Below are 26011 nucleotides of genomic sequence, written 5' to 3' on the forward strand. Positions count from 1 at the left end.
GAAGGGATTTTGACCAAACCTGGTACAGGTATGTACTATGATGCAAAGAGGAACTGATTAAATTCTATGTTTAAAAGGTCAAAGGCCGAAGGTCAAGTGCCTTTAATTGAAAATCTGTGTTACTGCAATAACTTATGAACCACTCAAGAGATTTAGTAGCAGGAGATTTAACGTCCTTGACAAATAGCAGAGTTGCTATGACTCTCACTATTAGGTCATGTGCTTTGTCATGTCATTTACATCTTTATACCCGTGAGACACAGGGGAGGTGAATACAATTAATTAATTAATTACACCGGTGAATACAATTAACACAATTCCTCTTTATGTAATGTAACCCTAGTGATGAGCATCACATGACCATCAAAGTATGATAACACCGAAACATCAGTTATTGTTTTGGGTCGTGACCCTTGTTTTGTATCAATACCAATATCTATGTAAATACAGGACAGTCTATAGTCTATAGTATAGTCCTTGTTAAGAAACTGCTTGGGCAGCACCAACGCTCTGCAATTGAGTATATGATACATCAGAATTGGAATCAGAATCTTACTAGAATTCACCAAATGTCCGTCTGTCTGTCCGTCCGTCCGTTCGAAGGTACCGCAAAAACGGCTGAACCGATCGCAACGAAATTTTGTGTGGGTGATCCTGGGACCTCCTGGAGTAAAATAGGCGATATTGTTTTTCCTAATTTTTTTTCGAATTTTCCAACTTCTCCAAACACGATGGAATAATATTTCCCGTGCATAGCAGGGGTATCTCACTAGTTTATTTAATCCTCTAATATTATTTTAATTTGTTTTTTTGACAATGCCAATAATAATTATGTTGAATTCTGTGCATACATTTTCAGGACCCAGAGCTCGTGCCATGCAGCCCAATGCCATCCGGCTTACCCCGCTGCTCTCGCCCCTTCTGCGGACGGGCAGCGAGCCGCTGCTGAGCCCGATGGGTCACCGGCGCCCGTTACCTGAGAGCACGTTCCCATTGAGCACCATGTCCTGTCCACACGGCTCAGACAGCCAGCTCCATAACAGGCCACCACCAAAGCCGAGCCGTGCCCCTTCCATTGCCATTGCCCCTGGTGGTGAAGGCTATTATTGTGAACTTCATCCGGTACTCTTTGTACATTTATTTCTTTACATCATTATCTGTGCACATGATAAAGGGCAGCTTGGAAAATATAAGTATTTCATCATATGCCGAGCATCATATGCCGAGATTTACCTGACAGGTAAATTGTCATTCTTGTGTTACTTTGTTGGCATGATGCTTACAAATTCAATCGATCTTTCTGTTTGTTCTGTGCAGGTTCCAGCATCTGCGAAACCGAACAATTTTGTGGAGAGATTGAGGGCAGGAGAAAATGCTGCCAATGTTCAGAGGTCAGACAACAATGTGTCCATGTGGGGCAACAGGCAGTATCGACAAGAATGCCGTAAGTTTGCAGTTTGACACAGAATACTTTTTGAATTGCTCCACGGAATATTCACTTAATTGGATTTGCAAATCTGTAAATGTGCTTACTTTTCTTCCCGTGATCTGTAACATCTTTCTTGCTGAAGCTCTTTCGAGTTTATCCATTTGGGCGAGAATCTTCCGATCCTCTCCCGCTCTTGGTATCGGGTATTAACACAGAAAGTGGATTTTGTTTTTCTCTGATGTCAACAATATCTCATTGTTTCTGATAATAGTTGATCTTTTCATGGTTTTATGGTTTGTTTTGTATGAATATATCAATTTCAAAAAGTTAACAATAAACAGGTTTTTAAAGTTTGTAAAAAATACTTTGCAAAATACCAACAAGTTTAGGAAATGCATATATTTGTTACACTGGGACTCTGTGTAGGTGTGTTTGTGTGTGTGTGTGTGTGTGTGTGTGTGTGTAGGTGTGTGTGTGTGTGTAGGTGTGTGTGTTGTGTGTCGGTGTGTGTGTGTGTGTTGTGTGTAGGTGTTGTGTGTAGGTGTGTGTGTGTTGTGTGTAGGTGTGTGTGTGTGTTGTGTGTGTGTGTTGTGTGTAAGTGTGTGTGTGTTGTGTGTAGGTGTGTGTGTGTGTTGTGTGTAGATGTGTGTGTAGGTGTGTGTGTGTGTGTGTGTGTAGGTGTGTGTGTTGTGTGTAGGTGTGTGTTGTGTGTGTGTGTGTGTTTGTGTAGGTAGGTGGGTGTGTGCTGTGTGGGTGTGTGTGTGTAGGTGTGTGTGTGTGTGTGTGTTTGTGTGTGTGTAGGCGTGTGTGTGTTTGTGTGTAGGTGTGTGTGTTTTGTGTAGGTGTGTGTGTGTGTTCATGTGTGTGTAGGTGTGTGTGTGTGTAGGTGTGTGTAGGTGTGTGTGTGTGTAGGTGTGTGTAGGTGTGTGTGTGTGTGTGTGTGTGTGTGTGTTGTGTGTAGATGTGTGTGTGTGTGTGTGTGTAGGTGTGTGTGTGTGTAGGTGTCGTTGTAGGTGTAGGTGTCGGTGTAGATGACGATCATTGACTTTGTTAACAGGGGGTGTGGGCGTGGGAGTTTTTTTTAATACAAAGTCGACGCTCACGGAAGATATAGAACATAGAACGGATCAGGACGTAATAGAACAAAAGGGACAGTAGAAAGAGAGGGGGGGGGGGGGGAGCAGAATACTACAAAAGCAGATTTGAGGGATAAAATACAGGGATACTTGGAGATATAAGGGTGTGGGGGAAGACTGCGGTCTCGGCGACGACCCATGGGGTTGACAAGATGCATGGATACAAAGGAAACTTTCAGGAAGGAAAACTGGAAATGTGGAAGAAATTGGCTTGGGGGTCGGAGGGAGGAGGGGCGAGGGGCGAGAGGGTGAAAGGGGGAGGGATAGAAAAGATCATGGTGTTGGAGTGGGAATATTCTGAGATGTTAGTGAACAGCTGTCTTGAGGACCTGGAGGGAAGAATGAAATTGAAGAGAGCGTGGAAGTTTGTTTCACAGGTGGGGAAAAGAGCAACAAATGAGTGGAGGTGAGCAGTGATTAAAGATTTCGGTAGTTTCACCAGAAGGGAGTTGATGGTCGATTGTATGCGCCCTTATAGACCTGGGAGGGGAGCAAAGCAGGGAAAGAGCAAAGGGTGCAAGACCAGAAAGGAGGTGGTCGAAGACAAAGGGACCACCGACTGGTCTGCGATAGAGAAATGATCGGCCCGTAGACTCAGCTTCATCGCGGAAGATTCAAATAATCTTGAAATCCTTGGTTTCCATGCATCAAGTTGAGCAAGATCTGAGGCAGGGGAGTCAGCCCAGAAGGGAGAGCAGTAATCCATAAAGCTGTGGATGAAAGTCTTGTGGGTGAACAGAAGTTCAGGTGTGCCATGGAACGACTATGGACCATGGAGGATTCCCAGTCGGTGACTTTCCCAGTTTGGAAGTTAATTTTGAAATGTGGTTTGTCCACGAAATATCATCGCTGATAGTGAGATCCTGACATTTGAGTGACGGTATTTCTTCAAGATGATTGTTTAAGAAAGTAGATTGGAATGGGTGGGGGTTGTGAGCTGGTCCTTTTGGAGAAAGAGCAAGTGGGAATGTGAAATTTGTCAGAATTGAAAGAAGTGTTCCAAGTGTTTGATCAGCTTGTGCTTCTACCAAGGTCTACATAGAGGGAAGAGGCTGTTGTCTGCCAATCTGAAGAATGATGGATGTCACGGCAGAGGGGTGGAGTCATCAGCAAAGAGATAACAACGATTGACTGTGTTACAGGGGGTGGCGATAACAATCATTGATCATGGCATTCAAACACATTCCACTTTGAGTTGACCAAACAGAGGGGAAGTAATCACAAAGCGCAGTCCAAAGCAAGCTTATGGATGAAACAGATCTTGATTAAGAAACAACAAGCACCATGGAAGCTTGATTAAACGGAGGACCGATGTGATTGAACAGACACATTAACAACAACCAGAAGATCTTCTGGTTTCACCAGAAGTCAAAATAATGAATACAATTGCAAAGAAAGCCAAAATTGTACAGTGAAAAGTAACGGCATGAACCAGTTCTTTCATTCTCTGACATGTCACAGATTTACGAGTGTTGAACAGTCAGACATTACATGCAAGTATAAAAAATAAAACAAGGGTGTGATTTATATAAATGAGTCTTGTATTAGATATGCCAATATCTACTGTATATAATAATACGGCTCTGTCACATATGTATGTCTGTCTGTCACGTAAAATATTGTGAAATGACGGAATCTCACTTGATTGTGGGTTAAACGTTGTTTCGTCGTTATGTAATTTTAATGCATGTTATTTTAATGCATGTTATTTTAATGCATGTTATTTTAATGCATGTTAATTTAATGCATGTTATTTTAATGCATGTTATTTTAATGCATGTTATTTTAATGCATGTTATTTTAATGCATGTTATTTTAATGCATGTAATTTTAATGCATGTAATTTTAATGCATGTTATTTTAATGCATGTTATTTTAATGCATGTTATTTGAATGCATGTTATTTTAATGCATGTTATTTTAATGCATGTTATTTTAATGCATGTTATTTTAATGCATGTTATTTTAATGCATGTTATTTTAATGCATGTTATTTTAATGCATGTTATTTTAATGCATGTTATTTTAATGCATGTTATTTTAATGCATGTTATTTTAATGCATGTAATTTTAATGCATGTTATTTTAATGCATGTTATTTTAATGCATGTTATTTGAATGCATGTTATTTTGATGCATGTTATTTTAATGCATGTTATTTTAATGCATGTTATTTTAATGCATGTTATTTGAATGCATGTTATTTTAATGCATGTTATTTTAATGCATGTTATTTTAATGCATGTTATTTGAATGCATGTTATTTTAATGCATGTTATTTTAAGGCATGTTATTTTAATGCATGTTATTTCAATGCATGTTATTTGAATGCATGTTATTTTGATGCATGTTATTTTAATGCATGTTATTTGAATGCATGTTATTTGAATGCATGTTATTTGAATGCATGTTATTTGAATGCATGTTATTTTAATGCATGTTATTTGAATGCATGTTATTTGAATGCATGTTATTTGAATGCATGTTATTTTAATGCATGGTATTTTAATGCATGTTATTTGAATGCATGTTATTTGAATGCATGTTATTTTAATGCATGGTATTTTAATGCATGTTATTTGAATGCATGTTATTTTAATGCATGTTATTTTAATGTATGTTATTTGAATGCATGTTATTTGAATGCATGTTATTTTAATGCGTGTTATTTGAATGCATGTTATTTGAATGCATGTTATTTGAATGCGTGTTATTTTAATGCATGTTATTTGAATGCATGTTATTTTAATGCATGGTATTTGAATGCATGTTATTTGAATGCATGTTATTTGAATGCATGTTATTTTAATGCATGTTATTTGAATGCATGTTATTTGAATGCATGTTATTTGAATGCATGTTATTTTAATGCATGGTATTTTAATGCATGTTATTTGAATGCATGTTATTTTAATGCATGTTATTTGAATGCATGTTATTTTAATGCATGTTATTTGAATGCATGTTATTTTAATGCATGTTATTTTAATGTATGTTATTTGAATGCATGTTATTTGAATGCATGTTATTTTAATGTATGTTATTTGAATGCATGTTATTTGAATGCATGTTATTTGAATGCGTGTTATTTTAATGCATGTTATTTGAATGCATGTTATTTTAATGCATGGTATTTTAATGCACGTTATTTTAATGCATGTTATTTGAATGCATGGTATTTTAATGCATGTTATTTGAATGCATGTTATTTGAATGCATGTTATTTTAATGCATGTTATTTTAATACATGTGTGTGTGTGTATATATATATATATATATATATATATATATATATATATATATATATATATATATATATATATATATATATATATATATATATATATATATATATACAGACTTGGCATTTAATATGGAATTTTTTTTTTTCTTGACTTGGGTTTACTTTCTGAACTCGGTATATCAATCTGGTGAGTTTCTGTTACCCTTCGGTGATGTCTTTGTTGAAAGAACCATGTCACTGATTGTCTTTCGCAGCAAGAAGTCAATAACAGGATTGTATCACAGGTGGCGTGACAAAATGTAAGGACAGGTACATTTGACGATTGACTTCACAATCGGGTATTTAAGGGTTGTTGCGTTCTGTATTAGTGGAAAACAACTGCTGCACATCTACAAAAGTTATTGCCACTTCCTCTTGAGCCAGTCAACTTGACAATGCTGTTTGTCATGGAGTGGTGGCTTTACGAAATTCTGGCATGAAACAGCGTGCTATTTCTCGGCAGTATGGCATCACTCAAGGTCAGGTGTCAAAGATCCTGAAACGAAATGCTCAGAGGGGTGTCCCTACTCCAATACCAAGGCCAGGACGTCCACGCAGAACCACAAGGAGAGATGATCGCCAGCTGCACCGGTTAGTCTGCAATGGCCGTACCAAGTCAGCTAATCGGCTTAGGGCTGAGTGGCAGAAACTGACAAATGTGCCTGTATCCAGAAGGCTAGTCAACCAACGACTGGTTCAAGCAGGCTATCGTGGCAGGCGTCCCCTGAGAAAGCCACGCCTGACCAGACAACACAGCCAGTGCCGATTGCAGTGGGCCAGAGAGCACCGTCAATAGCAGCCAGGACACTGGAATCACGTGATCTTCAGTGACGAGTCTAGATTTCTGGTCTATCGTCAAGATGGCCACGTCCAAGTGCGCAGACAAGTGCATGAAGCCCACAACGAAAATTGTATAGTGCCAAGAGTCCAAGCTGGAGGTGGTGGGGTGACAGTTTGGGCTGCTTTTCATGCAGGGGGCAAAACTGACCTGGTTGTTCTGAATGGAAACCTGAACCAGTTCAAGGACAGGGTCATTCTGGAAGAAACATTGCTTCCATTTGCTCGTGCAGCCTTTCGAGGAAACTTTGTCTTCCAAAATGACAATGCACGGCCTCATCGTGCTCGCATGATCCAACACTTTCTTGCTGACCATGGTGTCGAGCATATGGAGTGGCCTGCCATGTCCCCGGATATGAATCCGATAGAGAACTTGTGGGCAGAATTAACCCGTCAAATTGACAACTTGGACCAGCAGCCGACCTCTGTGCGTGAATTGCGGCAGGCTATTGTCACTGCATGGCAATCAAATCCTGTCCAAACCTTGGCAAATCTCGTGAACAGCATGCCTCGACGTGTACGTGCTCTCCTGAATGCTCGTGGGGGTTACAGGAAGTACTGAACTGTAATTTTACTGTCCGTAATCCCAGTCATAATTTAGCTTTTGTTTTTGTTGAAATTTTTTTTGGCTAATGTGCAAAATAAAGAGGTACATCTGGAAAACGTACAGAAGTTTAACACAGTACTGTCCGTGAATTGAGTTCGATATCAGTTTACATCACTTTCAAGGATCAATTTATTTGCTTCGAAATGTCAAATGTGGTTTTTGTTTCTTTTAAAGGTCACATTAACAAAATCTAGAATAATTTCAACATAATTCCAATGAACTTTTGGTTCTAAGTCATCTTGAAAAGTAAGGTCACCCCCACAAAAAAAATATTCCATATTAAATGCCAAGTCTGTATATATATATATATATATACACATATACACATATACACATACATACAGACATATATGCATCAGGGGGAAGATAATTAATTTAGTATAATTTATTAACACAATTAGACCACAAATAATCACTTGAGAGTCGCAATTCTGCAGGACATGTCTCGCAATATTGTGAATGGGGACTTGGAGAGAAGGTCAGAAGTCTGAAAGGAGAAGGTGGGAAAGCAGGTTCAGGAGATTGGCATTGGTTAAGTTGGTAATGGCATAATAATAATAATAATAATAATAATAATAATAATAATAATAATAATAATAATAATGTAGAATATTCCACCATTTTAATGAGTTAATGAAGAAATAATGTTGAATAATATAAAATACCCTCTTGTTTGGAAGAAAGGGAAAGAGGAGAACAGAGAGTTAGGATAGAATGGTGGTAGATGAGCAGAGAGGGGACAGAGAGTGGAGGAAGGGGGTTTAAAGGCTTTAAGGGGGAGGGCAGGGGGGAGACTGAGGACTTAAGGAGAGGAAGGGTTGATAACTTGGCGTTGGGGGCGGGAGGGGCTTGGACTTGGGAGGGTTCAGGACTTGGGGTTTGGAGGAGGAGTTGAGGATTTGAGGTTGGTGGGGGGTTAGTTGTGAACTTAGGGTTGGGAGAGGAGGTTAGGGGTTGAGGGGTTGAGGAGTTGGGATTGGGGGGAGGTGGAATGGCCTTTGTGTTGGATCAAATCATTTTTCCAAAAATTTTCAGATTAAGTTTTTTTTATATCAAAAGGTCAAGTCAAGGTTGCTCTGACATGCACTGTCACTTTGTCACATAAAATCATTTTTCATTTTGTATTTTTTTAGCTGTTTTTGTCATGTTTAACATACGGAAGAAGTCGACGACTGAATACTAAACAGATGTGGATGGGCTTTGCATTTTCAAATGCTTTCTTGTTTGCATTTATATTCCCCTCCTTCAAACGTTTTCTTTTCAACTATTTCCTGCCCATCTTTGCTCTTCTTTTCCTCTCTTCTCTTCCACCTCACTATTTCTGAATTTTGGTTTTGTTTTTATATTTCTTTAACAAATCCCCCCTTTCTTCTTCCATGCATTTGGAAATATCCATACACCCTTCAATTCCAATTCGTGGCTCACTACATAATATTCATGTGTGATTTAACATCATCAAACATGTTGAGATAAAGTCAACAAAACAAATGAGGAGTTTGGATTGTGCCAGACACAGGTGCTTCCCTTGAAATTTTCTGGTTACCACCGCCACTAAAGGTGTATGGAGGTTATGTTTTCATACCTGTCTGTCTGTCCCTTTGTCTGTCTGTCCATTTGTGAATAAAATATCTCAAAAAGTTGTGGACGGATTCGGACGCAATTTGGTAGGGAGTTAGCGTATGTGACGTATGTGACAAGCGTATGTGACAAGGACGAAATTATTAGATTTTGGTGAAGATGTGGATTCGGATCCGACTACTAGAATTTTTAAGTTATTCTTCACCATTGGGAGATGGGGCCAAAAACGATACATAGCAGGAAATCTCAAAAAGTTATGGATGGATTTCGACGAAACTTGTTGGCCCGGTTGTGTGTGTGACAAGGAAGAATCGATTCAATTTTGGTGAAGATCCGGCTCTGGATCCGGCTCGTAGAATTTTTAAAGTGATTCTTCACCTTTGAGTGATCTGGCAAAAAATGATATATAGAAGAATATCTCAAAAAGTTGTGGACGGATTTAGATGAAACCTGTTAAATGTGATTTTGTATTGTGATTTTCTTGTCTACTCTGAGATACAAAACGTAAACTGTTCACCAGGTGGAGGTATGCTCTCTACTGAGTGCCGTTCTAGTGTTAGTTGTGTGCTGAAGACTTTCTAATGTGTATCTTCTCCCAGTAGGAATATCAGAAGAATTCTGTTGCCCAGAGATTGAGACTTCGTCCACATTCAGGCCCAATTCTTTCACATCGATACTATTACCATCTGAGAACAAACCATTGGATCGCAATGTGCTCCGGACAGTTAAGGAAGTGTTCATAGCCCACAATCCTCGCACTATTGCAAAGCACATATTCAAGATGGATGTACGGGTGAGTATCTGTTCTGATTGGTGCTTTGCTTTGAACAAAATAATTGTCACCTCTATAAATAAATAAATTGTCACTTCTGTGAAAATACTTGTTTCCATTCACTGTACACCATTTTCCGATTGGCTGATACAATATTTTCTTTAAAATTAGCTTTCCATTTTAAAATCTACTTTACCCAGAAATACCTTTTACACATACTTTTTTTTATGGCGTAACCCATAGGGCAAAGCCGTCTAGAACAGTGTCTGTCCATCCGTATGTATGTATGTCCCTTCAAACGTATACCAATCAGAGCTGAGGATCTGGTCACATGACAGGGTGATGTGATTACTTCTGATGTCATTACGGCAGTACAGCGACTGACTCTCCACACACCGCCATTTTTAATTCCAATTTGTTCATGCCAAACATATCGTCGAACCTGTCATATATCACAATCGCCATGCTCTACCTTTACGTTTTTGATTCAGTGTGAAACATAAACAAACCGATTGGTAAAATGACCATCAAATATCAAAAGCATTGACGTTACGGGTCTTCCAACAAAACGGTACATAAAGGCCTTAGGCTTCATGCCTCACCGTCGGACCGCTACGGACAAATTAAGCCCAGGTTTCTTACTACAGTTGTATATCGTTTCAGTAGTATCGTTTTTGTAATAATAATAATAATAATAATACAGTAAATATAACCATAACACTTTAATCCCAATCTCGTGAATGGAATGTTAATGGATTGAAGTGGTGTATGGTTCATAAATCAATAATAAGCGGTGTAACCGCGGAAGTATGGAATTAGCCTCGGTTTTTTTTATAGTAATATCATTTTTGTAATAATGATAACGTCACGTTAATATTATAAGAAATGTAATCGTAACACTAATCCCTTCGTAGTGACTGCAAAGATACTAGAGGTTAAAATATATCTTCTATATATTAAAGTAGCGGCAGTTTTGCGTCACGCTACGGTCATTATGTCTATTTTCAACGAAAGTATCAAACAAGCCCGGCTACGCCGCTGTTAGACTTTCGGTATTGTTTTACCATGATAAGTAATTGTTTGGTAACCATTGGCCATATTTTAACTCGGTTGAAGAATATAAAAAGCTGAAAATATTGTATTTTTAAATATACGTATATACCAGTGGGGCATTCTTGCACACTGCAAGCAACTATGCTGGTGCCTCCTACGTGCAGACATAATAAATATAAACTTTGCATATTTGATGAGGTACTTTGTGAACGAGTTTTATATTCAAGAACACTAGGTTATAATGATATGCAAGACAAAAGACAAACTAAAAATGTTGCGCATTCAAAATTAACATAAAAAAAAAAAATCAAACAATTACCAAACAAAATTGCAAGTCATGTGTCCCAAAATGCAATATAATTCAATATACAATAGGCAATCATTACGAGTGCAATTAACTCAAGTAGATCAACAATTAGTGATTAGAATGAGCTCTATATTGAAAAGTTTGTATTGAAAAGTATAGAACGTATAGTAATTTTAATATAAACACTTCAAAAGTTATTTAAAGAGAGGCAGAAGCCATGTTTGTTCCATTGCCTAGTAACCAGTTCCAGTGTTAGCTCCATTGTCTACCAGCAATGGGCAGACAGAGCCGACACCAGCCGACTCTTATTACCTCCACCACCAAAGGTGGATGGAGGTTATGTTTTCAGCCTGTCTGTCTGTTTGTTACTTGCCGGAAAAGATTCCGGCAAGTATGTTGATCGGTTGGTTTGTCTGTTTTTATGTTTGCAGTACTACGTCTACACCGTTGCACATAGAATCGCCAAACTTTGCACACGTATTTGTCTTGCCCGGGAATAGACTGTGCCCAATTGATGACGTCATCGGTCACGTGGTTCGGCCGCCATCTTGGAAAAACCGAAAAACTTTGCACCACTATATCTCCGAAAGTGCTGAATATAAAAAATTGAGACATGGCTCATTGTAAAGAACTCTCCATGGGGAATAAAATATGTTAATGATGATGTCATTGGTCACGTAGTTCGGCCGCCATCTTGGAAAAACCGAAAAACTTTGCACCTCTATATCTCCGAAAGTGCTGAATAGAAAAAAATGAAGACATAGCTCATTGTAAAGAACTCTCCATGGGGAATAAAATATGTTAATGATGATGTCATTGGTGCCTCCATTATGACGTCATAATTTGACAAGTACAAAACTTCATCCGATCAAGATGCAATTTCTTGAGCACCATGTCGGCATAAACGGGTGAAGAAAAAAAATAATGATGATGTCATCGGTCACGTGGTTTGGCCGCCATCTTGGAAAAACGGAAAAACTTTGCACCTCTATATCTCTGAAAGTGCCGAATAGAAAAAATTGAGACATGGCTCATTGTAAAGAACTCTCCATGGGGAATAAAATATGTTAATGATGATGTCATTGGTGCCTCCATTATGACGTCATAATTTGACAAGTCCAAAACTTCATCCGATCAAGATGCAATTTCTTGAGCATCATCAAGGAATAAATTAGTTTAGAAAACAAATAATGTTGACCTCATCGGTCACATGGTTCGGCCGCCATATTTGTCCAAAATGGATGATAAGAAAGTACATTCTGGCAAGTCCTCGGTCTCTGACCGATTTTTCATTTGTCTGTCCGTTTGTGAACAAAACATCTCAAAAAGTTGTGGACGGATTCGGACGAAATTCGGCAGAGATGTAGCATATGTGAAAAGGACGAAATGTTTAGATTTTGGTGAAGATCCGGATTCGGCTATTAGAATTTTTAAAGTGATTCATCACCATTGGGAGATCGGGCCAAAAAAAGATACATAGCAGGATATCTCAAAAGGTTATGGATGGATCTGGACGAAACTTGTTGGACAGGTTGTGTGTGTGACGAGGAAGAATCGATTCAGTTTTGGCGAAGATCTGGATCTAGACATTAAATGTTTAAGTGATTCTTTACCATTCATTGAGAGATATGGGCAAAAATATTATATAGGATCATATCTCAAACAGTTTTGGATGTATTTGGATGAAACTTGGTGGATGGATTGGGTGGGTGACAAGAACAAGCTGATTAGATTTTGGTTAAGGCCCTAATGCAGGTCTGGCCTATCAGTGGGATAAATACTGCACATCTCATGGCAATGCAGCAAATGCTTCAAAAAGTTAAAACGAATGTACTCATAAAACTAACAAGCCTTGTTAAAGGTTCTTATGTCTTGGAGTACCTTTATCCTTAAATTGTGATGCAGGTGTAAGCTCTTCCATAAGATATTGGCTACTAAAAAAAGAAAAGTTTGTCACTCAAACAAGCAATTTGTTGAACATGTGTTTACGCTTCTCTGATAACAATGTTTGTGGCAGGTGGCGCGTATTACAGAAGTATCAGACAATGTGAGGAGGAAGATGGGGGTAAACTCTGGCCTGGAACTCATCACTCTACCTCATGGAAAGCAACTCAGACTCGACCTTTTGGAGAGGTTGGCTTGCAGCACTTGTTCACAACATACCTCCATTGTGGATTAAGATCTTTCTGGATATTAACATGAAATAATACAATAGGGACAGCATTAGTTATTGTATCCCATGACCTGATCATTACAGGGCTCTTTGTAACAGCATTGGTATGTGTGTGTATGTGTGTGTGTGTGTGTGTGTGTGTGTGTGTGTGTGTGTGTGTGTTTTTGTTGACATCTTTCACCCATCCATCCCCTCCAAAAAATCCTGATTTAAAAAACAAGCCTCTGTATTTTAAAGCATTTTTACATCCGTTTTATAAAGAGAGAAAGAGATTTGAAACTCATTCTTTTCTTTCTGCTTTTCTAAAAACTTGTATTGGTGGAAAATATTAAATATGGCAAAATTAATCGAAGATATTTTCAAGTATTCTTGATATTATCTTCTTGATATTTTCATGATAGTACGGAGAGCAGCTTGAACTTATCAGAAAACTAATAACGACCAAAACTCATTACAAATCAAGAAATGTATGTATGCATAAGTGTTGTAAGTTTGGATTCTGTGGCTTTGGACACAAGCGACTGAAAAGGCCCCACCCCAGGGCCTTGATTTTATTTCATTTATAAAGACATAACGAGATTATTCCAGCTTTTTGAGCTCTTTCGGCCCCAAAAGTGAAAATTGACACCATTTCTACTTGCTCTGTGAAGCGTGCAGCTCATGCTTGCACTTTTACGTGTTAGACCCGTGGCATCAATGAAATTTGTTTGAGATAAAGCAAGACTTTCACTTGTCTGTGAAAAGGGATTCTGTGTCTGTTAACCTGTGGCTGCGGCTAGACTAGTCCTTGTATCCAGTACATGTATTTGCAGTCAGTTAACATGTGTTAATTAATGTACCCGGCAGTCATGCGATTGATTGTGAGATGACATCAGCTATGCCTCTAATGTTAAGAGAAACCGGATAATATTTCAGGTTATAATGGGAAATTGATCCTTGTGGAGGTTTACCAAAACTGTCTTTTCAAACTTGCTTGAGAACCAAACAAGATGAACCAGTTTTCCATTTTCTTGTTCTATCAGGATCAGTTTGGTTTTTTTTCTGTCCTACATCTATCCACTTTTTATTTTATTTTATTATTATCGTTCTAGTTTATTACCGAACTATCCTTTCTCTCTCTTCTTGTCACTATAAACATTTTTTTTTTAGTCAATAGTGCAGTCCACTTGGGATTTTGCCTTTTGAACTGACACCAAACAGAATCATGGTCTTTAACTTCTGGTCTTTACTCGTTTTCCTTTAATCTTTGATTTAACCCAGTCCGTTTGCCTTTTGGCGCATTCCCGTCACTATATAAGCATCCCTATATAAGCACCCACAATTCCATATTTTGCTCTGATGAAGGGCTCATGCTCAAAATGTCCCATGGAAGTTAACCCTGACTCTTATCGGCTTTCAGTTGATAACAACCATTGTCCCGTATTTCATATTTCCAACTTAATAAATGCTCAGAGATATTCTGTACACATCCCTTAAGGCTTAAGCTGTGAATCATTGAGTGCCCTACCTTATTGATTCCCTAAGATATGGATCATTTCTAAAAAATACCGAAACGTACATGGAACTAGAGTAATCATCGAAGGTCATCAAATAAAACACCAAATACAGCATTGGAGCCATTCGGAGGAACCCAAATACGAAAAGATGGAGTCAGGATGAATCTGGATAGAATTTGCATTTCAGATTCTACTTCTCTACCCTCAAACCATTCTAGGAACAGCCAAGTGGGCCTTACAATTTTTTTTTAGCAAGAGCTCACCTCTCCATAGACACAGAAAAATAAAGAGAGAAAAAGAGAGGGAGAGCCAAAGAAGTAAAACAAAGCAATGTCCTTAAGCAAGGACACATACACCAAAACACACACAGCAATGAGGTTTAGAGGCAGAACAAAAGGGATGCAAGAGAGGGTCTTATGGAACAGTTTACCACCTACTACTGAACAAGGCCATACTTGAAAATTGCAAAATGCGAAGAACAAAATTGTCCACCACCTGGATGGACTATAAGAAAACTTTTAACAGGTTCCCACATTCGTGGATGATAAAATGCATGCAAATAAACAAAATCAATCTCCAAATAATCAAACTGATTGAGAAAGCAACGGAGCTCTGGATTACCACATTGATATTACACTCAGAAGGAAATATTGAAACACCAGATGTGAAGATATGGTGTGGAATCTTCCAGGAAGACAGTCTTTCCCCCTTCTGTTTTGCCTGGCTCGAGGCCCACGAAGTAGCCTCATCAATTAAAAAGGACACGGATACACCCTAACAACCAATAGACGAACATCCAAAGAAATAGGAAAGGCGACACATCTACTATACATGGATGTTTTAAAGCTCTACTCACAAAATGACCAAAATTGACAGAACTAAAACTAGTAAAACGGTTCTCCGAGGACCATCTCCGAGGTCCATCTCCGAGGAAATGGAATTTGGAGGAGACAAGTGCACCAAGTGCACATTTGTACAAGGTAAACCAACAAAAACAGACAACATAAATTGACCTTGAAACAACAACACAGCAGTTAGAAAACGAAACATCATACAAATACCTCGGAGTAGAAGATGGCCATCAAATATGTCATAAACAAATGCGCAAAACAATCGCCAAAGAATACCTCTGTATAACGAAGCTGATACTGAAAACAAAGCTCTTCGCAAGAAAAAAATCAAAACCATAAACCAGCTCACAGTACCAGTGTTCCAATATAACTGTGGAATAATAAATTGGCTCCAATCAGAAATCAACAAGTTAGACATCAAAACAAGAAAACTCCTTACCATCCACAAAATGTTTCACAAAAACCAGAGTGCATCCCGAGAATGTAACTGCCGAGACGAGAGGGAAGGAGCAGCCTGATGAAACTCAACCAGATGCACAGAGCGACGAGTGTAGGACTAGCTGAGAATGTGAAATGCTCAACAGACCATCGGATGCAATTTGTAAACAAACATGAACGCAATAAACCTGAAAAAGTATGCTTAACTAACCTTGCAAAGAATTTCTAAAAACAGGTGCGAATAGAAGATGCCGCACAGGAAAATGAAACAGCAACAAATACAGCTCCAGCAATTGCAAAAATATCAAGTAAATATATAAAAAGAATCGTCAAGAAATATACACCAATAACTGGGAGAATGACAAAAGAACAGGAAAATACAAAACAAGTACAGATACATTCATAGTACACCGCCCCCATGCGAAATAAATAAATATCCTCTAGCGCGGCATTGACGGGCCACCTTAGGCGCCTGGCGATACCGCCGTGCAGCACACAGAGATGGTATTGGGAGGGAGAGGTGTACAATAATTGATTGATTAATTGCGTAATTAAAATCAATAAACGATAATTGTAAAATAATTTCTGAATCAATTGCATAATAGCATACCAAAGCCACCAGTGTTTCATCCGAAGCTGTAACTTTCCGAAAATTAATTGTCATTAATCGAAAAAATAAATAATTTATTAATCAATAAATAATTAATTGATTAATTGATTAAGCAATAAATCAAAAATACCCTTTACAGCCAAACGACTTGGTCATTGTCGTGTCCAAATATCAGCTTCCTAGCTCAAAAGGTGCCTGAGATATTGCCCAGAAGAGAAAGGAAATAAATAAGTGCTTAATTAATTGATAATAATTAAGTAACTAATCAATTAATTGATTAATCAAATAACAAAGAGTACTGTTTTTGTCAAAGCACTTACTCACTATTGTGCCCAAATTTCAGCTTCCTAGCTCAAAGGATGGCTGATATATCGCCTGGACAAACAAACAAGAAAACAAACAAACAAGAAAACAAAGAATAACACAAACAAAAAAAACAACAGGAGTGAAAACTGAGTACTCCCTTTCAGCACGCGTCATTGCCGGGTCCCCTTCGGTACCCGGCGATGACGTCATGCAGCGCCTGGGGATGGAATAGCAAAGGAGCGGTGTATAAAATAATTGGAAAGAGTGGGGATAGACAAAGAAGGCTCATTATAATGGCTAAGAAGAGGTCGGCTCAACTGGGATGGAGAACTAACCAGAATAAATGCCCAAGATCAAAGACACAACACCAATGGACTTTAAAAGATGGTGGCACTGAGCCAGGCGGACAAGTGTAGATTCTGCAAGACAGAAACAGAAATTACGAGTCACCGGCTCTCGGGATGCAAAAAAATATTATCAGAACAACTTTACACACAACGGCACGTCGGCACAACAAAGTATGCAAAGTAATTCATTGGCATATCTGCAAAAAATTTCAACATCCCAGCACCAGAAAACTCATGGAAACACGAACCAAGGGCAATCATTGAAAATTATGATGTCATGCTCACTTACGACATGATGATTACATCGAGTGTGAACATAGAAAACAAAGCATTGCATCCAGACATTGTACTCAGGAACAAAAAGGAAAAGACAGCATTGATGATTGAGATACACTACATGACCAAATGTATGTGGACACCCGAACATTGAACATTTCATTCCAAAATCATGGGCATTAATATGGAGTTGGTCCCCCCCTTTGCTGCTATAACAGCCTCCACTCTTCTGGGAAGGCTTTCCACTAGATGTTGGAACATTGCTGCGGGGATTTGATTCCATTTAGCCACAAGAGCATTAGTGAGGTCGGGCACTGATTTTTGGTGATTCGGCCTGGCTCTCAGTCGGCGTTGCAATTCATCCCAAAGGTGTTCGATGGGGTTGAGGTCAGAGCTCTGTGCAGGCCAGTCAAGTTCTTCCACACCGACCTCGACAAGCCATTTCTGGATGGGCCTCGCTTTATTTGTCACGCTGAAACAGGAAAGGGCCTTCCCCAAACTGTTGCCACAAAGTTGGAAGCACATAATCGTCTAGAATGTCGTATGCTGTAGCGTGAAGATTTCCCTTCACTGGAACTAAGTGGCCGAGCCCGAAACATGAAAAACAGCCCCAGACCATTATTCCTCCTCCACCAAAGTTTACAGTTGGCACTATGCATTCCGGCAGGTAGCGTTCTCCTGGCATCCACCAAGCCCAGATTTGTCCGTCGGACTGCCAGATGGTGAAGCGTGATTCATCACTCCAGAGAATGCGTTTCCACTGCTCCAGAGTCCAATGGCGGCAAGCTTTACACCACTCCAGTCGACGATTGGCATTGCGCATTGTGATCTTAGGCTTGTGTGGCTGCTAGGCCATGGAAACCCATTTCATGAAACTCCTGACGAGCAGTTGTTGTGGTGACGTTGCTACCAGAGGCAGTTTGGAACACGGTCGTGAGTGTTGCAACCGAGGACAGACGATCTTTACACGCTACGCAATTCAGCACTCTGCAGTCCCGTTCTGTGAGATTGTGTGACCGACCACTTCGCGACTGAGCTGTTGTTGCTCCTAGACGTTTCCACTTCACAATAACAGCACTTACAGTTGACCGGGGCAGCTCTAGCAGGGCAGAAATTTGACGAACTGACTTGTCGGAAAGGTGGCATCTTATGACGGTGCCACGTTGAAAGTCACTGAGCTCTTCAGTTTGGCCCATTCTACTGCAATGTTTGTCTATGGAGATTGCATGGCTGTGTGCTTGATGATAGATACCTGTCAGCAATGGGTGTGGCTGAAATAACTGAATCCACTAATTACAAGGGGTGTCCACATACTTTTGGTCATGTAGTGTATCAGTACCCAGCGATTTTGGCCTAAACAACGCAGAAATCAAGAAAATGACCAAATACCAGGACATCAAAAATGAGGGCAAGAGATCTTGGAAGCTGAAGAGGATCGAAATTTTACCTTCGACAATTGGAGCAACAGGAATGATGAAGAAGAACGTCACTGAGATTTTAAAAACCATCTCTGGGAATATCACCACAAATGAACTACAACTGGAGGCAATTCGGGGTTCGGTGATGATCCTGAAAAGAACCCTTGGAACAAAACTCTGAAAAAGTTGAACAGTTTGGTCCATGAACCGTCATCCCATACCGAAGAGGAGCTGGATATTTTGGGTCCTGGGAGGACTCCGTTCCACCTCATGAAACACGCAAATGGAGACACTACCAACGACACTCACCAAACACACACACACACACACACACACACACACACACACACACACACACACCAAAACACACACAGCAAAACACAATCACCAACACAAAGACAAGCACCAATAACACACATACACACACACACACACACACACAAACAAAACACACACACACACAACAAAACACACACACACACACACACACACACACACCAAAACACACATACACAAACACACACACACACGCACACACACACACACACAACAAAACACACACAGCAAAACACAATCACCAACACAAAGACCAACACCAATAACACTAACACACACACACACACACACACACACACACACACACACACACACACACACACACACACACACACACACACACACACACCAAAACACACACACATCAAAACACACACGCACACACACCAAAACACACACACACTAAAACACCCACACACTAAAACACACAAGAATCACTCTGCCTGTGAAGCACCAGGATGATAGCTGTGTCTGGATTCGAACCCAAGCTCGACAGCTTTGAGGCGAGTGTGTGTGTGTGTGTGTGTGTGTGTGTGTGTGTGTGTGTGTGTGTGTGTGTGTGTGTGTGTGTGTGTGTGTGTGTGTTGTGTGTGTGTGTACCTGTACCTCGATGCCATTCTGCCAGCTCAAGTAATCTTCTATAATGATATCAAAGGATAAATGAAACACTTGGAAAGAGATTTCACAATGTCCCTTTGACATATGTCATATGTTAAAAAACATGAAAACTGTAGAAACCCATCATTTACTGTAACTACCAAAAGAAACGCAGGTTACGGTAGTTTTAACCTTGCTGATTCCTGAAGCAAAGTCGTCAAATGTTACAAACCTCCAGGTTAGTTTTGAGCAAATGCTCTACTCAGTCTACTGAGAGTGAATCTGGGGAAATATTAACACCTAATTGTGTTTCTGACATCAGGTACAACACACTGGCCCTCGGAATCGCCGTGGACATCCTGGGTTGCACAGGTAGCGTGTCGGAACGCGCCGAAGTGCTCAGCAAGACCATCCAGCTCGCCAATGAACTGAAAACCACCATCGGGGACCTCTTTGGGTTTGCGGCGATCATGAGAGCCATCGATATGCCACAGGTATCAAATGGGCTACCATTGAAATATTCATTCACAAACACATACATTCATTTGATCATTCATCGTGTTCCACTTTGCTTCCATTCAATGCTAATCTGCAGGTAAAACAAGCGTTACGCCTCGGTCCCCCGTCGGTGAAGTGATGTGAGTTGACAAAGTGGAAGACGCAAGGCGGCCATCTTGGATTTTGACGTGACGACCCAATTTTCAATAGCGTTCTTCCTTATGCCTGGATACACCCACACACCAGATTAGAAGTTGGTATTCGCTTATTTTTCAAGATATTCCGCTCACAAGGTTCAGACATACATGGTGGCGGCCATCTTGGATTTTGACGTGACGACCCAATTTTCAATAGCGTTCTTCCTTATGCCTGGATACACCCACACACCAGATTAGAAGTTGGTATTCGCTTATTTTTCAAGATATTCCGCTCACAAGGTTCAGACATACATGGTGGCGGCCATCTTGGATTTTGACGTGGCGAGGGAGGTGGGGGGTGGGAGGGGGTGGGTGGTGGGTGGTGGGTGGTAAAACAAAACAAAAAAACATGGACACAGCTAAGACTTTCAGGAAAGAAATCGGTATTTCAAAAAAGTGGATCTGGGGTGAATTAACGGGGGTAGAAAAAAAACAAAAAACAAGGTTTGGGATCGGGGAAGACAAGAGATGGTGGTGAACAGCCGTTTTAAAGACCTAGAGGGAGGAGTCGGATTGAAGAGAGTGAGGGAGTTTGTTCCAGAGGCGGGAGAAAACAGGAATGAAGGAGTGAAGGAGAGCAGAGAGTCTAGATTTTGGCAGGTTAACCATCAGAGGGTTGCAGGCAGATCTTGTGTGACCTGCAGGAATATTTGGGGGACAGAGCACAGAGAGAGCTGGGGGAGCAAGGCCAGAGAGGAGTCGGTGGAAGACAGAAAGACCACCAACCTGCCTGCGGTGAGTGAGTGAAAGGCCCTCGGAGTTAGCTTCATCACGGGAGATTCCAATGATTCTGAAAGCTTTGGTTTCAACAGCGTGAAGACGAGCTAGGTGTGAGGCAGGAGCACCAGCCCAGAGGGGAGAGCAGTATTCCATTGAGCTGCGGATGAAAGCCTTGTATGTGGTGAGGAGCTCAGGTGTGCCGAGGAAGGACTTCGCACGTCGGAGAATCTCGGGAATATCGAGATTCAGACAAAATGGCGACTTGTAGGAAATACAGATCGTGCTCGGAAACGCAAAACAAGAGTTGAAAAGCCCCTTCCCATGTCCTCTTTCTCAAGACTGGGCGCACAGGGTAAGGTGTTCTATGAGGTCTCTATTTTGAATCATTTCAACAAACCTCTATGATGACAATATGGAGAACACTAATTAATATCTAACTTTTTGTTTTAGCTCAAAATTGCCATCAAGTTCAGTTTGAGTACAAAGATGATGCGGACACGCTTTGCCTGTTGAGATGCTTTCTCATTGCTTTTGTTTTTTTTCATAAGCAAACATATGAGAAACATGTCGTTTTTCAATGAAAACAGAAAATCATGAACTCAGTAATTTGTTGTGTGCAGATCAAGAGGTTGGAAAAGACATGGATGGTGCTGAGGCAGAGCCACACAAACAGTGCACTCACCTATGAAAAGAAACTGAAGCCATTTCTCAAATCACTCAACGAGGGACAAGGTTTGTATTATCGACGAGACTCAAATTCAACCGAGGGATGTGGAGTGGGGAGATTTCTCTCTTAAACCTCCTCCCATCCCTTCTCTTTGTACTCCTCCCATCCCTTCTCTCTCTCCTCCTCCCATCCCTTATCTCTGCTCCTCCCATCCCTTCTCTTTATCCTCCTCCCATCCCTTCTCTCTCTTCTCCTCCTCCCATCCCTTCTCTCTCTCTCCTCCTCCTCCCATCCCTTCTCTCTCTCCTCCTCCCATCCCTTTTCTCTCTCCTCCTCCCATCCCTTTTCTCTCTCCTCCTCCCATCCCTTCTCTCTCTCTCTCCTCCTCCCATCCCTTATCTCTCCTCCTCCCATCCCTTCTCTTTATCCTCCTCCCATCCCTTGTCTCTCTTCTCCGCCCATCCATTCTCTGTCTCCTCCTCCCATCCCTTCTCTCTCTCCTCGTCCCATCCCTTCTCTCCTCCTCCCATCCCTTCTCTCTCTTCTCTGCCCATCACTTCTCTCTCTTCTCTGCCCATCACTTCTCTCTTCTCTGCCCATCACTTCTCTCTTCTCTGCCCATCCCTTCTCTCTCTTCTCCGCTCATCACTTCTCTCTCTCCTTCTCCCATCCCTTTTCTCTCTCTCTCTCTCTCTCTCTTCCCATGCCTTCTCTCTCCTCCTCCTCCCATCCCTTCTCTTTATCCTCCTCCCATCCCTTCTCTCTCTTCTCTGCCCATCCCTTCTCTCTCTTCTCTGCCCATCCCTTCTCTCTCTCCTCCTCCCATCCCTTCTGTCTCTCTCCTCCTCCCATCCCTTCTCTCTCTCCTCCTCCCATCCCTTCTCTCTCTCTCCTCCTCCCATCTGTTCTCTCTTTCGTCCTCTCATCCCTTATCTGTCCTCCTCCCATCCATTCTCTCTCTTCTCCACCCATCCATTCTCTTTATACTCCTCCCATCCCTTCTCTCTCTCCTCCTCCCATCCCTTCTCTCTCTACTCCTCCCATTTGTTCTCTCTCTCGTCCTCCCATCCCTTATCTCTCGTCCTCCCATCCATTATCTCTCCTCCTCCCATCCATTATCTCTCCTCCTCCCATCCATTCTCTCTCTTCTCCACCCATCCCTTCTCTTTATACTCCTCCCATCCCTTCTCTCTCTTCTCCTCCCATCCCTTCTCTACCTCCCCCTCCCCTTCAACACCAAATATAGACCATTACACAAACACAAGTCACATAAAACCCCCCCAAAAAGGAGTAATACTGGACACAAATTCAGCTACCAACTCGATAACACCATCATGCCTCTCACTCACGCACAAACAATGAAAATCATTACAAAAACATCAAAACTTCACTAGCTACAGGTCCTGACAACATCTGCAATTTATATTTAAAACACCTTGGACCTCACCGCATATCAGTACTTACAAATATAAGCAATTTCTCCTACAAACGCTCAAGAATTTCCCAAATTTGGAAACGAGACAAAATCATTACCCTCCTTAAACCAAATAAGGATCCCACCAAAGCAACCTCCTATAGACCCATCACATTACTTTGCACACCCTCCAAAGTTACAGAATGCCTTATACTTAAACTCACAAATCCACACATCCCACTCTCACACACCCAACACGGCACAATTTCAACCCTTCCTCAGCACCCTACAAACCTGGCTCATCATCAGCAGACTAAAAGTAGCCCCCTCAAAATCAACCGTCACTCTTCTAACAAATTACACCAAGTAACATAGCGCTGCACCACACACAACACTGAACAACATCCCTATTCCACACACACACCAAACAAAAATACTCGGAATCACTTTTAACACATCCATGTCATTCTCAGATCACATTACAAACATTAAAAAAAAACACATGCACCCCCAGTCTGAACACACTTAGGGCACTCACAGGCACCGACTTCGGACACAACAAAGAAACAACATCACTAACACACAAACAGTACATTATATCAGTCATTGACTATGCCAGCTCATCCTTATCAAACACACACATCAACACCCTATAGACTATACAAAACAAAGCCCTTCACACAATTACAGGTTGCGCATTAACAACACCCATCGAGCACCTACATACAGAAGTAAAAATGCTAAAAATCAAATACCACTTAAGAAATGAGAGGTGCACGGCTCATTGCAACAGCGAGTGCCAACCCGAATGACCCGAGCCACCATTCACTACATGTCCGACCAACCCCAAGACACATTAGAACCATGCCACATTGCCACAAAGACGCTACAATGCCATCCTTCAAAACATCCCCCCCCACCCCCCCAAACCGAACGACGACAACTACAAAAAACACAGCCATACCCACATAACCATAAAAACAATCAATAACCTAAGCCCAAACAGTATCTTGGGCACAAAACCTAAACCTAATGATGACACAGAGAGACTACTCCCCAAATCTGATTGTGTTCACCTTTGACGCCTCTGCTGTGGACACCACCCAAAACTTTTACAGCACAAACCCACTCGACGATACCACTGACAACACCTGCAACCTTTGCCAGGCTGCCCCACACACAATAAAACACATCATGGAAGACTGTCTGGTCTTGGCTTCACGAAGACAAGAACACAACGTAGTAGATGTGAGGGATCTCTGGGTCGCTCCTGGGAAATCGATTGGCTACCCCTGTGCTGCGGGCCTGTTCGAGCAGAACTGACGAGGGCTACCCAAGAGCAACCCCCTTTTCCCTCCCTTTTCTCTCTCTCTCTCCCTTCCCTCGTCTCTCTCTCTCCGCCTTCCCTCGTCTCTCTCTCTCTCTCTCCCCCTTCCCTCGTCTCTCTCTCTCTCCCCCTTCCCTCGTCTCTCTCTCTCCCCCCCCCCCTTCCCTCATCTCTCTCTCCCCTTTTCCTCGTCTCTCTCTCCCCCTTTCCTCGTCTCTCTCTCCCCCTTCCCTCATCTCTCTCTCTCCCTTCCCTCGTCTCTCTCTCTCCCTTCCCTCGTCTCTCTCTCTCCCCCTTCCCTCATCTCTCTCTCCCCCTTTCCTCGTCTCTCTCTCCCCCTTCCCTCGTCTCTCTCTCTCCCTTCCCTCGTCTCTCTCTCTCCCCCTTCCCTAGTCTCTCTCTCTCTCTCTTCCCCTTCCCTCGTCTCTCTCTCTCTCCCCCTTCCCTCATCTCTCTCTCTCTCCCCCTTCCCTCGTCTCTCTCTCTCTCCCTCCCCCTTCCCTCATCTCTCTCTCTCTCTCCCCCCCTTCCCTCGTCTCTCTCCCCCTTCCCTCGTCTCTCTCCCCCCCCTCTTCCCTCATCTGTCTCTGCCCCTCCCTCGTCTCTCTCTCTCCCCCTTCCTTCATCTCTCTCTCTCTCTCCCCTTCCCTCGCCCCTCTCTCCCCCTTCCCTCATTTCTCTCTCTCTCTCCCCCCCTTCCCTCGTCTCTCTCTCTCCCCCTTCCCTAGTCTCTCTCTCTTCCCCTTCCCTCGTCTCTCTCTCTCCCCCTTCCCTCACCCCTCTCTCCCCCTTCCCTCATCTCTCTCTCCCCCCCTTCCCTCGTCTCTCTCTCTCCCCCTTCCCTCATCTCTCTCTCTCCCCCGTCCCTCGTCTCTCTCTCTCCCCCTTCCCTCATCTCTCTCTCTCTCCCTTCCCTCGTCTCTCTCTCTTCCCGTTCCCTCGTCTCTCTCTCCCCCTTCCCTCTCTCTCTCCCCCTTCCCTCGTCTCTCTCTCTCCCCCTTCCCTCGTCTCTCTCTCTCTCTCTCCCCCTTCCCCCATCTCTCACTCTCCCCCTTCCCTCGTCTCTCTCTCTCCCCCTTCCCTCGTCTCTCTCTCTCCCTACACACACACACACACACACACCTACACACAAACACGAGATCATGTTAGCCTGCTTAGCATATGTGTTTGAGACCCCCTTCCCTCGTCTCTCTCTCTCTCTCCCCCTTCCCTCGTCTCTCTCTCTCCCCCTTCCCTCATCTCTCTCTCTCCCCCCCTTCCCTCGTCTCTCTCTCTCTCTCCCCCTTCCCTCGTCTCTCTTTCTCTCTACACATACACACACACAAAAACACACACACA

At 41.8% G+C, this 26011-nt stretch overlaps 1 protein-coding gene across 13 annotated transcripts in view; it reads left to right on the top strand.

The window, feature by feature from the left end:
- LOC137412005 (breast cancer anti-estrogen resistance protein 3 homolog) overlaps window positions 1–26011 on the top strand; it is a 224856-nt gene that overhangs the window by 192476 nt on the left and 6369 nt on the right. For 7 of the 13 annotated variants that reach the window (XM_078783406.1, XM_078783409.1, XM_078783415.1 and 4 more), the window contains 6 exons: window positions 860–1122; window positions 1318–1444; window positions 9470–9663; window positions 13020–13135; window positions 20173–20344; window positions 21886–21997. In XM_078783406.1, the coding sequence (XP_078639532.1) occupies window positions 860–1122; window positions 1318–1444; window positions 9470–9663; window positions 13020–13135; window positions 20173–20344; window positions 21886–21997 (984 nt within the window). The remainder of the gene's footprint in view (window positions 1–859; window positions 1123–1317; window positions 1445–9469; window positions 9664–13019; window positions 13136–20172; window positions 20345–21885; window positions 21998–26011) is intronic. The other 6 variants (XM_078783410.1, XM_078783408.1, XM_078783417.1 and 3 more) reach the window with 1 other exon arrangement.

The sequence above is a fragment of the Myxine glutinosa genome, chromosome 8 (assembly GCF_964187855.1).
Source record: "Myxine glutinosa chromosome 8, kmMyxGlut1.1, whole genome shotgun sequence".
Taxonomy (NCBI): Eukaryota; Metazoa; Chordata; class Myxini; order Myxiniformes; family Myxinidae; genus Myxine; species Myxine glutinosa.